At 50.0% G+C, this 15,497-nt stretch overlaps 1 protein-coding gene across 1 annotated transcript in view; it reads left to right on the forward strand.

Annotated features, from left to right (window-relative positions):
* Positions 1-1,010: 1,010 nt before the first annotated feature.
* Positions 1,011-15,497, forward strand: part of LOC128835685 (tubulin alpha-8 chain) — a 28,769-nt gene continuing 14,282 nt past the window's right edge. Inside the window, exon 1 of the mRNA XM_054025272.1 lies at positions 1,011-1,118. Within this exon, the coding sequence (XP_053881247.1) occupies positions 1,116-1,118 (3 nt within the window). The 5' untranslated portion in view covers positions 1,011-1,115. The remainder of the gene's footprint in view (positions 1,119-15,497) is intronic.

The following is a 15,497-nucleotide window of genomic DNA, read 5'->3' on the forward strand; positions in this document are numbered from 1 at the left end:
CGCCGGGGGGGCCAGCCTGGGCTGCACCTCCTCCCCCCACACCCCCCCTTACCTGCTTCAGGCTTCCCGTGAATTAAATGTTCGCAGGAAGCAGGGGCGGGGGCATGGGCGGGGCTGAGGGCGGGGCCCCGTGGAGTGTCCCCCATTTGGAGGCACAAAATATGGTAACCCTAAGCAAGGCAGCAGCAGGCCAGGGGACGAGGAAGGGTGTGGGGGGGGGGGCAAGCTGGGAGGGGGCATGAACTGGGGCAGAGTAGGGGAGGCGCCTGGGAACAGTGGGGGTGGACTGGTGGGCAGGACTGATGGCACCCCCATGTGTCCCGATATTTTAGTGTAGTGATCTGGTCACGCTCCTCGTTCTTTTTGCTGATACAGACTAACACAGCTACTACCACTCTGGAACGAGTGAAGTCAGTCACTTCTTTCAACCCTGGCCTGTGAGTTCAGCCTAGGGCCCAGCTCAGTCCCCAAGAGGGGCCGTGCCAGAGATGCGGTCTCCCCCTGTTGCACACTCCGGTGCTAGCAGAGTGCCCGGAGTGGGGAGAAGGTGCGTCAGCAGGGACAGCCGGTGTCCAGGCGGGGCTGCGCTGCCACCTGTGAAGTAGCCCCGCAGGTTACGCGCTGAGTGACTGCGCGCAGATGCCCCTGCACACCGGGGCGGGGGCAGCGCTCCGTCCAGGCCCGAGGCTGCAGGCCTGGCAGCACAACGGGCCGCTCAGCGCGGGGCCCTGACCCGCGTCGCTCTGTCTCCAGCACAGACGAGGAGGGGCTCTGTGAGCGGCACCGCCGCGCACACCGCCCCCGGCTCCTTGGCGGGAGCAGAGCTCAGGCCCGCCCGGGTACGAACGGCCTAGCGGCTGGCTCCTCCAGACCCAAATTCATACTTGCTGGCCAATGGCAGGCAAGGGAGGGGCAGCCCCGCACTCGGTGCCCAATAGAGTTCCCGGGAGGAGAGGCGTGGGGCCGGCGCTGGCCAATGGGAAGCGAGGGGGCAATGGAGGCCGGGGGCTCCCTATATAATATGAGTCCCGGATACATTGCGGCTGTTTTTGCGGTGCTGTTCAGACCCGTCGCGCGTCTGCTGCTACCGGAGGCTCTGCCCGTCAGCTGGAGACATGGTTAGGGGAGCGCGGGGGAGGGCAGGTTCCTGCTGTGCGTGGCAGCGCCGCTGGGGCCGGGTCCTGGAGCTTGGCAGAGGTCCTCCGGGTCCGGGAGGCCCGTGCGGCGCTATTGCCCCGTGCATAGAGCGGACCTGGGTATCCTCGCGGTGCGCGTCTGGGCGGGGGACCGGGCTCCCTCTTCGTGGGGTGGGAGGGGGGGGGGGCTTGCACAAGTCAGCGGTGCGCCGGGGGAAAGGAAAAGCGCGTGTGCGCGTCTTCTTGTCTGGAGTGGGGCGCAGTTCCTGGGCTGAGATTGAGCACTTGGGGATGCAGTGGCAACGGGGCCCAGCACTGTGGGGCCTTGATCCTAGAGCTAGTACAAAGAGTGTATGGGGGGAAGCTGATGTCGCCTTTTGGTAGTGCACCTCTCTGCCAGCATCCTGCAGACGGAACTTTCGATGTTGGCTGCATATGCTGAACCCTTCTCTTGTGCGAACTAACAAGGTTTCAAAGAAGCCGTGGTTCAAAATGGTGGTTGCTTTCTAAAGAACATGGCTGCCTCTCATCCACCCCTTCCCGATCCCCACTGGCATCTCACTACAGACAAGATGGTGAAGCGCTGTCTTATTAAAAAAATTATAATTAATCTGCACAGATCTAATTAGGCTAGAGAGAATTTCAAGTGATAATTACTCAACTGCATTTCCCGGCAGCGTGCCACTGAAACTTTGGGTGACTTCTGAGGCCATATTTTCACTTTTACATAGAAATCTTTTCATGCTGAGTTGGCTCCAGCACTTCCCTGTAAGAATTCTTCAGAGAGCTCTCTAGCCTTTATTTCTGCCACAGCACATGCAGCTTTACAAAATGCAGCTTTACAAAAGTGTTTCGCCTAGGATACAGTTCTTTAAAGGGCTTGACAAAGTCTAAGATGACTATTTGTATGCTAGATTTTTAACATTATGGATGTGTATTAGGGCTCACGTGTCTTAAGGGAACCCGTAAAACTCCAAGTTGTTGTTGTTGTTTTTTTGTTTTTCTTCCCTGGTAGGCATACTCATGCTGTTAGAAGTCTATTCTCAAGCTAGTTATAAAATGAATAGGTCTGAGTTAGACTTAAAAATAACTTGTACCTGAATTCTTAGTCTTGGTACTGTAGTTTTATGCAAATGTTTAAACTATCTAGCCCATGCTGCTTTTATTCCGAATATGAGATCACTGAAGCTACTGCTCTTGAAAATGAATCTCCCACTTTTCACTTCAGCAGATGCTTGAATTTTGTTCCTTTACATGGATTGCATAATAACAGGCAGTGAAATCAATGGACAGTAGTGTCCTTGCTACTTTTTCCCCACTTGGTCCAAGTATGCATTTTTACAGACCAACCTGAGTACAGCTAGTACATTCAGGCATCTGTATGATAGGTGAGTCCTAGGAAGAAGAAAGCTTTTCCAGTTTATTAAAATTCTGTGCTATAAAATGCATGTGCCTAGATGGAGTGCCTGGAAAATTGCTGTGCCACCTCAAGGATGAGGGTGAGGCAAATTTGGCCAAGAAGTTTGAGATATAAGTGCCCCCAAAAAGCAGTTTCTATAACACTGCATAGATTCAGAGCAAATTAAGGAGGTTCCAGACAAATCTTAGTCCTGGACCACCTGGCACTGATCTAGGTTGGAGCTTTCAGAAGTGCTCAACTCCCATCTGGGTACCTAACTGAGCTCGCCTGAAAAATCTGGCCTCTTAATGTTGGGCACTGAGCACTTCTGAGAATCTAGCCATGAGCGTCACAAATGGGAGCTGTTGGAAACTTGACCTGAGCTCTTTTGAAAACCCAGCCCAAAGGGTCCAGCTCCACAAATAAACCAGCTAATAACTTTTCATTTGTTTATTTGATTTTGTGGAGTGAGCAGTTCTTGGCTGAACAGTGCTTTGCAGGGACTTGGACTGGAAGATGGCTCTTGGCCATATATGCTATTTCTAACTTGTGACTTTTATCATGGGTCTTGCAATACTTGGTGTTTATCTTAAAGCTCCAGTACATGTGAGGCTCTTAGATTTTTTTTATTTTTTATGAAAGCTAGCCTGCATGGCGAGAAGCTTGAGAATGTGACCCATGAAGGCTCAAACCAGAAGGCAAATAAACAGAAACAAACTGTTACACGGTTTTAAAAATCATGATTTTGGGGGGGCTGACGTGTGATTGATTTTTATTTAAATGCTTGAGGTTGGCATGGTGTATGCTTGAAGGAATCCCAGCTGAGAGCAGGCTCATAGTGGAAGGCCTAGTGTGTGAACGAGTACCCACAAAGTACCCTATGCTTGTTGGTAGAGCTGCTTGTCTTGAATCCAGACTCCTGCAGGTCTCTTGATCTGCTGATGCCTGTTAATATTTCTCTGCACTTTGCTGGTTTTATTAGTTTGCAGCTAAAATGAGAGGTTGCACAAGGTCAAAACAAGCTGAGCTGGGTTTCAGACTTAAGTCTGTGTCTTAAAGACTTGGTCTACTCTACAGAGTTAGGTCGATGTAAGGCAGCCTACATCAATTTAAGTCTGTCTACATTACAGCATTGCCCCTGCCTTCTTTAAAAAAGGGAAGGAGGAGGATCTGGGGAACTACAGGCCAGTCAGCCTCACCTCAGTCCCTGGAAAAATCATGGAGCAGGTCCTCAAGGAATCAATTATGAAACATTTAGAGGAGAGGAAAGTGATCAGGAACAGTCAGCATGGATTCACGAAGGGGAAGTCGTGCCTGACTAACCTAATTGCCTTCTATGATGAGATAACTGGCTCTGTGGATGAGGGGAAAGCAGTGGATGTGTTATTCCTTGACTTTAGCAAAGCTTTTGATACGGTCTCCCACAGTATTCTTGCCGCCAAGTTAAAGAAGTATGGGCTGGATGAATGGACTGTAAGGTGGATAGAAAGCTGGCTAGATCGTCGGGCTCAACGGGTAGTGATCAATGGCTCCATGTCTAGTTGGCAGCCGGTTTCAAGCGGAGTGCCCCAAGGGTCGGTCCTGGGGCTGGTTTTGTTTAATATCTTTATTAATGATCTGGAGGATGGTGTGGACTGCACTCTCAGCAAGTTTGCAGATGACACTAAACTAGGAGGCATGGTAGATACACTAGAGGGTAGGGATCGGATACAGAGGGACCTAGACAAATTAGAGGATTGGGCCGAAAAAAACCTGATGAGGTTCAACAAGGACAAGTGCAGAGTCCTGCACTTAGGACGGAAGAATTCCATGCACTGCTACAGACTAGGGACCGAATGGCTAGGTAGCAGTTCTGCAGAAAAGGACCTAGGGGTCACAGTGGACGAGAAGCTGGATATGAGTCAACAGTGTGCTCTTGTTGCCAAGAAGGCTAACGGCATTTTGGGCTGTATAAGTAGGGGCATTACCAGCAGATCGAGGGACGTGATCATTCCCCTTTATTCGACATTGGTGAGGCCTCATCTGGAGTACTGTGTCCAGTTTTGGGCCCCACACTACAAGAAGGATGTGGAGAAATTGGAAAGAGTCCAGCGGAGGGCAACAAAAATGATTAGGGGTCTGGAGCACATGACTTATGAGGAGAGGCTGAGGGAACTGGGATTGTTTAGTCTCCAGAAGAGAAGAATGAGGGGGGATTTGATAGCAGCCTTCAACTACCTGAAGGGGGGTTCCAAAGAGGATGGAGCTCGGCTGTTCTCAGTGGTGGCAGATGACAGAACAAGGAGCAATGGTCTCAAGTTGCAGTGGGGGAGGTCCAGGTTGGATATCAGGAAAAACTATTTCACTAGGAGGGTGGTGAAACACTGGAATGCGTTACCTAGGGAGGTGGTGGAGTCTCCTTCCTTGGAGGTTTTTAAGGCCTGGCTTGACAAAGCCCTGACTGGGATGATTTAGCTGGGAATTGGTCCTGCTTTGAGCAGGGGGTTGGACTAGATGACCTCTTGAGGTCCCTTCCAACACTGATATTCTATGATTATGCTGATCTAATAACACCACCTCCACAAAGAGGTGTAGTGCTTAGGTCAATGTAGTTAGACACTGTTACTTGCATTGTCTTTTGGCTGTGAGCCCGGAGGGGGAAGGGAGGGCTCCAGCTGTCAGTGTCCCACAATGCCCCATACAGTTAAGTTGATGGTGCGCATCCTCCCAAGGAGCGCTTCCACCAACAAAGATGAACACAGTAAGTAGTCTTAATTTTGTAGTGTAGACAAGGCCATGGAGTGTCAGTGCAAAGGCTGTGTATGAAGCAGGGACTGCAGAAGGAATAAAAGATGGTGTTGTGGAGAAGGGAATGAGCTAGGAGCCAGGACACTTAAGCACTACTGATCCCTGTGCAATTTTTTGTTTCCCCTCTGTCTGAGGTTTGAGCAGAGATCCCTTTTCAATGGGCAGGAGGTATTAGAGGGACAGATGGTTCTGTGGTTAATCCACTGGCCTAGGACTCAGGAAACTTGGGTTCTGTTTTTGCCTCCCTGCATAGCCTTGTCCAATTTGCTTGATCTTAGCCCATAGATGAGAACACTAAGGCACAATTTTGGATTTTCTGGGACTGATTGACCTATATTGCCTTGCTCAGAGTTCAGGAGGTAACGTCTGCTGTTTGGTGTTGAGGATACATCAGTGCGCTGGATTGTCCCACTTTCACCCTATGCTTTGGGAGGGCACCTGGGGGAGACTGGGTTGATTTAGGGGCCAGTGCTGTTCTATTTTGACATCATCTGTGAACCTCATGAGTGGCAGGGGAAATGGGAACCATGCAATTCTCCCTGCCATAGGAACCCTTCTGAGGCATGCACACATTGTTCAGATGAGGGAATGGGAGCTAAAAACCAACTGGTTTGGTGCATAGTCCAGACACACACTGCTGAGGGTGGGGAGCAGAGAATGGTGACCTTCCCAGAGCACACCCCAGGCATGGTCGTCGTCCTCAGGCTTGCAGGTGTCAAACTCCTGAGCTCGGTCCCCGGTGTTTGGGAAAGGGTTATGAAGCTCCCTTTGTCTGCTGCTCCTGGAAGGAAAGGGAGACCCTGCACTAAGCCTTGATTGCGGGTAACCCTTCTTACTGAGTGCTGAGGAGTAATAGCACCCCTTCTCCCCACCATCCCTTCAACTGTCCCACTTTCTCAAAAAAACAAGAATTGATGAGGATTTTTGCAGGTGAATCAACATGGAGTTATGGTTGCCAGGGCTCAACACTATTCTGTGTTCCTTGTGCCTTTCTGGAATGGGAGAGTTTAATTCTGAAATACAAAAATGGAAAAACAAGGAAATGCATGCTTCACGCCATCTGTCCAAGAAAGTCTTATGTAACAGAAATGATTACAGTAAAGGGGTAGCAGTTTTTATAAGAAATGCCAATGTTAAACATGGAATTGCTTGGTACGGTTCTGATTGTAGAAGGACCATCTAAGGTGATATTGGCTGTGTGGGAAGTAGGTGGCAGTGTAGTCTTCTGGATAGGGCCCTGGATTGGGACTCAGACCCTTGGTTCTATTCTGAACTCTGCTACTAGTTTGGGTGACCTTGAGAAAGTCACTTCACTTTATGCCAATGGTTACCAATCGAGAAAATGGGGGTAATGCTGACCTCTCTGTAAAGTGTTTTCGTCTGTGGATACAAAGATATTCCTCCCCATGGGGATGGCACTAGGAACTTGTAATATAACAGCACCTTACCTTTCCTTAACCAAACCTGTCATTGTCTCTGCCTAGTACAACTCCAGTCAGGCCTTCTATTCAATATAGTCCAGTGAGCCTCATTGTTCTCTGTGCAGCACCACTAATCTGGGGAGTCCTTGATGCTGGCTGGCACAGACTGAGGGAGGAGTAAGATACCGTCATCTCCATAGGTGGATGCCTTAAAGCAGAGATGAAAGGCAGCAGAATTAAGGTTATATGGGAACTGTCATCTTGGTTTTCCAACACTTGCTTGTTTCTGGAGGAGCATGAGGAGAACAGAGGAGCACTGAGTACCACAGCCATAACTATACATAATGAAGCTGTGGGTGTGACTATTAAAACAGAGGTTTGTGTTGGGTACCTAATAGTAGGACACTACCAAGTCCATATTTAAGCACCTCAGTGGGTGGCCTGATTTCACTTTCTAAAGTGCTGAGGACCCAGCAAATTGAGGCCACTTATTTTGGTGCCTAAGGGTATGTCTACACTACGGGATTAATCCGAATTTATATAATTCGGATTTGAAAAACAGGTTGTATAAAGTCGAAATGAATGCGGCCACACTAAGCACATTAATTCGGTGGTGTGCGTCCAAGTACCGGGGCTAGCGTCGATTTCTGCACCGTTGCACTGTGGGTAGCAATTCCATAGCTATCCCATAGTTCCCGCAGTCTCCCGCGCCCATTGGGATTGTGGGTTAAGATCCCAGTGCCTGATGGGACAAAAACCATCGTCGCAGGTGGTTCTGGGTACAGCCTCACCTCCTCCCTCCCTCCCTCCCTGCATGAAAGCAACGGACGGCAGACAACCATTTTCGTGCCTTTTTTCCTGGGTGGGTGAACACTGCAGACTCCATACCACGGCAAGCATGGAGCCCGCTGAGCTCAAGACAGCAGTCATGAATATTGTAAACACCTCGCGCGTTCTCGTGGAGTTTATGCTCAGCCAGGACCAGAAAAACGAGGCGAGGAGGCAGCGGCGGCGGCAGCGCAGCGACAAGCATGATGAGGACACGGACACGGATACAGAATTCTGTGAAACCACGGGCCCCGGTGCTTTGGAGATCATGTTGTTAATGGGGCAGATTCTATCCATGGAACGCCGATTCTGGGCAAGGGAAACAAGCACAGACTGGTGGGACCGCATAGTGTTGCAGGTCTGGGACGATTCCCAGTGGCTGCGGAACTTTCGCATGCGTAAGGGCACTTTCATAGAACTTTGTGACTTGCTGTCCCCTGCCCTGAAACGCCAGAATACCAAGATGAGAGCAGCCCTCACAGTTGAGAAGCGCGTGGCGATAGCCCTGTGGAAGCTTGCAACGCCAGACAGCTACCGGTCAGTCGGGAATCAATTTGGAGTGGGCAAATCTACTGTGGGGGCTGCTGTGATGCAAGTAGCCAAAGCAATCACTCAGGTGCTGCTACGAAAGTTAGTGACTCTGGGAAATGTGCAGGCTATAGTGGATGGTTTTGCTGCAATGGGATTCCCTAACTGTGGTGGGGCAATAGACGGAACCCATATCCCTATCTTGGCACCGGAGCACCAAGCCACCAAGTACATAAACCGCAAGGGGTACTTTTCAATGGTGCTGCAAGCACTTGTGGATCACAAGGGACGTTTCACCAACATCAACGCGGGCTGGGCAGGAAGGGTTCATGACGCTCGCGTCTTCAGAAACACTACTCTGTTTAAAGGGCTGCAGCAAGGGACTTACTTTCCGGACCAGAAAATAACCGTTGGGGATGTTGAAATGCCAATAGTTATTCTTGGGGACCCAGCCTACCCCTTAATGCCATGGCTTATGAAGCCATACACAGGCAGCCTGGACAGGAGTCAGGAGCTGTTTAACTACAGGCTAAGCAAGTGCAGAATGGTGGTAGAATGTGCATTTGGCCGTTTAAAAGGTCGCTGGCGATCATTATTGACTCGCTCTGACCTCAGCCAAAGAAATCTCCCCATTGTTATTTCTGCTTGCTGTGTGCTCCACAATCTCTGTGAACGTAAGGGGGAGACCTTTATGGCGGGGTGGGAGGCTGAGGCAAATCGCCTGGCTGCTGATTACGCGCAGCCAGACACCAGGGCGATTAGAAGAGCACATCAGGAAGCGCTGTGCATCAGAGAAGCTTTAAAAACCAGTTTCATGGCTGGCCAGGCTACAGTGTGAAATATCTGTTTGTTTCTCCTTCATGAAAACCCGCCCCCTTTATTGACTGATTTTCTGTAAGGAACCCACCCTGCCCCTTCCCCCAGCTTTCTTTCAAACCAAATAAAGTCACTATCATTTAAAAATCATTTATTCTTTATTAATAGATTAGAAAAAGAGGGAGGGAACTCGGGTGGTATTTTGGAGGAGGATTGCTGGGAAGGAAAAAGCCACAAAGAAAAGGTTAAAAAAAGCCTTTTGCTTGGGCTGTCTACTGGGGTGGAATGGGAAGGTGTACGGAGCCTCCCCCCCCCCCCACGTTCTTACACGTCTGGGTGAGGAGGATACGGAACATGGGGAGGGGGGAGGGTGGAACAGGGGCTGAAGTGGCAGTCTGTTTTCCAGCAGCCGTTCCTGAACCTCCACCAGACGCCGGAGCATGTCTGTTTGCTCACGCAGCAGCCCCAGCGTTGCATCCTTCATCCTCTGGTCTTCCTGCCGCCACCTCTCCTCACATTGGTCCCTCCTCTCCTCACGTTGGTCCCTCCTGTCCTCACGTTCACTGACTTCTTTCCTATACTTTGAAACTGTTTCCTTCCACTCATTCAGATGAGCTCTGTCACTGCGGCTGGATTCCATAATTTCAGAAAACATCTCGTCTCGCGTTCTCTTCTTACGACGCCTTATCTGTGATAACCTTCGGGATGGAGGAGGGAGGCTTGAGGAATTTGCAGCTGCTGTAGGGAGGGGAAAAAAGAGAGAATTGTTTTAAAAGCTACATTTTGCAGAACAATGCTTATACTCTTTCACGGTGACCAACACTATTCACATTACATAGCACATGTGATTTCTGTGCAAGGTCGCATTTTGCCTCTTAATGCTGAGTGCCTGTGGCTTTGCTGCTAGAGATCACAGGTCTGGGCAACAGAATTCGGCTTGCATGCGGCCATGGTAAGCCATTGTCTTACAGCTTCTGCGCCCTCCTTTCCCACATACCAAGCATAGCTTGTAGAGTGCTGCGGTTTTTCTGTTAACATTCAGCAGCACCAGAAAACAAACTAACCACCCCCCTGCTCTCGCCATGAATTCTCTGGGATGATCGCTGTACCCCTCCCCCCCCACCGCGTGGCTGGTATCAGGGAAGATCCCTGCAGGCACCAAACTAACCCCCCCCCTGCCGCCGCCCCCCTCCCGCCATGAATTCTCTGGGATGATCACGGTACCCCTCCCCCCACCGCGTGGCTGGTAACAGGGAAGATCCCTGCTAGCCAAACGCGAAAAACTCAGGGCCAATTTCCCATCTGCGCTTGGCTAACTGCAGGGAAGGATTTATTTTCCGCCACAGGCAAACAGCCCAGTAGGAACGGCCACCTCTGTCCCCTTAATTAAGTTCCCGTATTTCAACCAGGTTACCAGGAGTGACATCACTCTCCTGAGGATTACACAACAAGATAAAGAACGGATGTTGCTTGAATGCCAGCAAACACCGGGACCATACACTGCCAGGCTTTGTCAGGCAATGATACCAGATTACTTGCTGCAAGCATGGCGTGGTCAAGTGTCCTACCATGGAGGAGAGAATAAGGATGCACTGCCCAGAAACCTTCTGGCAAGGCTTTCGGAGTACCTCCAGGAGAGCTTCATGGAGATGTCCCTGGAGGATTTCCGCTCCATCCCCAGACACGTTAACAGACTTTTCCAGTAGCTACAGACTTTTCCTGTAGCTGAACTGACCGCGAATGCAAAGTCAGGCAAAGTAATCATTAAAAACCGTTTGCTTTTAAAACAAGTTTTATATTTTAAAAGGTAAACTCACCTGAGGTCCCTTCCATGGGGTCAGAGTCTTGGGTACTGGCTTGGGAGGCTTGGGAGGGTACTTCAGTCAGGGTGATAAAAAGATCCTGGCTGTTGGGGAGAACGGAGTGCTGTGTGCTCTCTGCAAGCTCATCCTCCTCCTCCTCCTCCTCTACCCCATCGGCAGAATCCTCAGGCGTCGCTGATGAGACTATCCCCGACCCAGAATCCACGAACACAGGTGGGGTAGTGGTGGGTAGCCCCCCCTAGAATTGCATGCAGCTCGGCGTAGAAGCGGCATGTCCGCGGCTCTGACCCAGAGCGACCATTTGCCTCCTTTGTTTTTTGATAGGCTTGTCTGAGCTCCTTGACTTTCACGCGGCACTGCTCAGAGTCCCTATTGTGGCCTCTCTCCATCATGCCCTTGGAGATTTTTTCAAAAGTTTTTGCATTTCGTCTTTTAGAACGAAGTTCTGCAAGCACTGAATCCTCTCCCCATACAGAGATCAGATCCAGTACCTCCCTCACGGTCCATGCTGATGCTCTTTTTCGATTATCGGCCTGCATGGTTACCTGTGCTGATGAGCTATCTGTGGTCACCTGTGCTCTCCACGCTGGGCAAACAGGAAATGAAATTCAAATGTTCGCGGGGCTTTTCCTGTCTACCTGGCCAGTGCATCCGAGTTTAGATTGCTGTCCAGAGCGGTCACAATGATGCACTGTGGGATAGCTCCCGGAGGCCAATACCATCGAATTGCGGCCACACTAACCCTAATTCGAATTGCTAAAATCGATTTTGGCACTACTCCGCTCGTCGGGGTGGAGTACAGAAATCGATTTAAAGGGCCCTTTACATCGAAATAAATAGCGTCGTTGTGTGGACGGTTGCAGGGTTAATTCGAATTAAAGCTGATAAATCCGAATTAAAGTCGTAGTGTAGACCAGGCCTAAGGCCTGGTCTACACTGCAGAGTTTTGTTGACGCAAGTTATGCTGACATACAGCCACCATTTTAATTAAACCACTATTGCATTTCCACGCTATGTTCCTTGTGTCAGCAGAGCACGTCCACACTAGCAGCTCTTGCATCAACACAGAGAAATGCATTATGAGTAGCTATCCCACTGTGCACCTGGCCACAAGGTGCTTTGGGAAGGGTTTGCAATGCCTCATGGGCAGGGCCCTACCAAATTCACAGTCCATTTTGGTCAGTTTCATAGTCATAGGATTTTTAAAATTGTAAATTTCATGATTTCTGATATTTAAATCTGAAATTTCAGTGTTGTAACTGTAGAGGTCCTTGCCCAAAAGGGGACTATGGAGGGGTTGCAAGGTTATTGTAGGGGGGTTGTGGTACTGCCACCCTTACTTCTGCGCTGCTGCCTTCAGTGCTGGGCCCTTGGCCAGCAGCCACTGCTTTCTGGCCACCCAGCTCTGAAGGGAGCACAAAAGTAAAGGTGGCAATACAATAACCGCCCCCCTACAATAACCTACGTCTCCTGCCCCTGCAGCCCTCTTTTGGGTCAGGATTCCAGTTTGAAAAACGCTGGTCTCCACCGTGAAATCTGTACAGTATAGGGTAAAAGTACACAAAGGACTAGATTTCAATTAAAAGCAACAGAGGGTCCTGTGGCACCTTTAAGACTAACAGAAATATTGGGAGCATAAGCTTTCGTGGGTAAGAACCTCACTTCTTCAGATGCAAGTAATGGAAATCTCCAGAGGCAGATATAAATCAGTATGGAGATAACTAGGTTAGTTCAATCAGGGAGGGTGAGGTGCTCTGCTAGCAGTTGAGGTGTGAACACCAAGGGAGGAGAAACTGCTTCTGTAGTTGGATAGCCATTCACAGTCTTTGTTTAATCCTGATCTGATGGTGTCAAATTTGCAAATGAACTGGAGCTCAGCAGTTTCTCTTTGGAGTCTGGTCCTGAAGTTTTTTTGCTGTAAGATGGCTGCCTTTACATCTGCTATTGTGTGGCCAGGGAGGTTGAAGTGTTCTCCTACAGGTTTTTGTATATTGTCATTCTTGATATCTGACTTGTGTCCATTTATCCTCTTGCGTAGTGACTGTCCAGTTTGGCCAATATACATAGCAGAGGGGCATTGCTGACATATGATGGCATATATAACATTGGTGGACGTGCAGGTGAATGAGCCGGTGATGATGTAGCTGATCTGGTTAGGTCCTGTGATGGTGTTGCTGGTGTAGATATGTGAGCAGAGTTGGCATCGAGGTTTATTGCATGGGTTGGTTCCTGAGTTAGAGTTGTTATGGTGTGGTGCATGGTTGCTGGTGAGAATATGCTTAAGGTTGGCAGGTTGTCTGTGGGCGAGGACTGGCCTGCCTCCCAAGGTCTGTGAAAGTGAGGGATCATTGTCCAGGATGGGTTGTAGATCACTGATGATGCGTTGGAGAGGTTTAAGCTGAGGACTGTAGGTGATGGCGAGTGGAGTTCTGTTGGTTTCTCTTTTGGGCCTGTCTTGTAGCAGGAGGCTTCTGGGTACACATCTGGCTCTGTTGATTTGTTTCTTTATTTCCTTGTGTGGGTATCGTAGTTTTGAGAATGCTTGGTGGAGATCTTGTAAGTGTTGGTCTCTGTCTGAGGGGTTGGAGCAGATGCGATTGTACCTCAGTGCTTGGCTGTAGACGATGGACCAGGGTGGAAGCTGGAGGCATGAAGGTAGGCGTAGCAGTCGGTGGATTTTCGGTATAAGGTGGTGGTAATGTGGCCATCACTTATTTGTACGGTGGTGTCTAGGAAGTGGACCTCCCATGTAGATTGGTCCATGCTGAGGTTGATGGTGGGGTGGAAGCTGTTGAAATCATGGTGGAATTCTTCCAGGGTCTCCTTCCCATGGGTCCTGATGATGTCATCAATATAGCGTAGGTAGAGAAGGGGCATGAGTGGACGAGAGCTGAGGAAGCGTTGTTCCAGGTCAGCCATAAAAATGTTGGCATATTGTGGGGCCATGCGAGTGCCCATAGTGGTGCCACTGGTCTGGAGGTATATATTGTCACCAAATTTGAAATAATTGTGCGTGAGGATAAAGTCACAGAGCTCAGCAATAAGTTGTGCTGTGTCATCATCCGGGATACTGTTCCTGACAGCTTGTATTCCATCTGTGTGTGGGATGTTTGTGTAGAGAGCCTCTACATCCATGGTGGCTAGGATGGTGTTTTTTGGGAGGTTACCAATGCATTGTAGTTTTCTCAGGAAAACGCATGGGGCAGGTACAGCATCACATGATGCAGGTTTCTCAATCCCATCATTCCATCTTACTAGGGATCCTATTAGGTTTCCAGATGCTTTTCAACTGAAGTGTGTGGATGGGGGGGTGGGGGGAGAGGAAGAGTGTGTAACAGGGTGTGTGTGGGAGAGACAGCAACAGTGTGTTTTGGGGGGAGTGAGAGAGTGTATAGGGTGGGAGGGAGTGTGTGGTGTTGGGAGAGGGAGTGTGTTGGCATGCTGTCTCCAAGTTCAGACAGCAGCCGGAAGCCACCACTTTTCTTCGAGTGCTTGCTCATGTCCATTCCATATTAGATGTGTATGCTTACCAGATGCACCAGTGCTGGAAGTTTTTTCCTTAGCAGTATCGGTAGGGGACCAGCTTCGGCGCCCTCTGGAGTGGTGCCCACATGGCGTGGTATAAAGGGTGCTGCCAGCTTTTCTCTGCCCCTCCCCAACCCCCTCACTTCCTTTTTGCCGTCAGTGACCGTGCTGGAACGTCTGCTGCTTCGGCTAACATTGATTCCTTCTCTGTTGCGAACTTTGAAATCCTAAAATAGTTATACATAGTTAGTAGTTTTCTTAGTTACCATAGTAGTAGTTCTCAAACTCTTTTAGTCCTGAATGGGACCCAGTTGGGGGTCAGGGCATGCCCCAGGCTTTAAGCTGGGATGGGCAAACTTTTTGGCCTGAGGGCCACATCTGGGTGTGGAAATTGTATGGCGGGCCATGAATGAAGAGTTGGGATGGCAACATTTTTATTTTTATTTTTTTTTTTTAAATCGGAAAAGACACACTGCGCCAGGGGCATAGCCACGGGTGGGCCATCGCCCACCCACTTATACAGGGCAGGTCAACCCCATCACTTGCCCCACTCTGCTACCCAGAGCTCCAAGCAGTCCGGTTGGCATGCAGAGTCTTCCTGCCACACCCGTTGGGCAAGGTGGAAAGAGTCCTGATGGACAACACAGCCTCGATGGTCTACATCAACAGGCAAGGTGGAGCGTGCTCGTTGACTCTCTGTCAAGAGGCACGCCGTCCATGGGACTTCGGCATCAGCCACAAAATCCACCTGGAAGCTTGCCACCTTCCCGGTGTCAAGAATATGCTGGCGGACCAGCTCAGCAGGGACTTCTCCTCTCACTATGAGTGGTCATTCTATCCAGAAGTAGCATGCATGATCTTTCAAAGGTGGGGAACTCCCAAGTGGATTTGTTCACTACCAGACAGAACAGGAAATGCCACCGATTTTGCTCTCGGCAAGGTCTCCTCTCCCATGCCTTCCTCCTGTCATGGTCAGGAAGCCTGATGTACATGTTCTATCTGATTCCACTCATCGGCTGGTCCTGGCAAAGATCAAGAGAGACAAAGTGCAGGTTGTTGTGATCGTCCCAGCGTGGCCTCACCAACATTGGTTCGGCAAGCTCATGAGCTCGTCAGCGGCCCCTGCTCAACCTCCCGGACCTGCTATCACAGGACCATGTCTGGCTCCTACCCCCCAAGCTCGAGCCCCTCCACCTCTTGGTGTGGATGCTGCATGGCTGGACCTGGAGGAATG

Source organism: Malaclemys terrapin, chromosome 4 (genome assembly GCF_027887155.1).
Source record: "Malaclemys terrapin pileata isolate rMalTer1 chromosome 4, rMalTer1.hap1, whole genome shotgun sequence".
Classification (NCBI taxonomy): domain Eukaryota; kingdom Metazoa; phylum Chordata; order Testudines; family Emydidae; genus Malaclemys; species Malaclemys terrapin.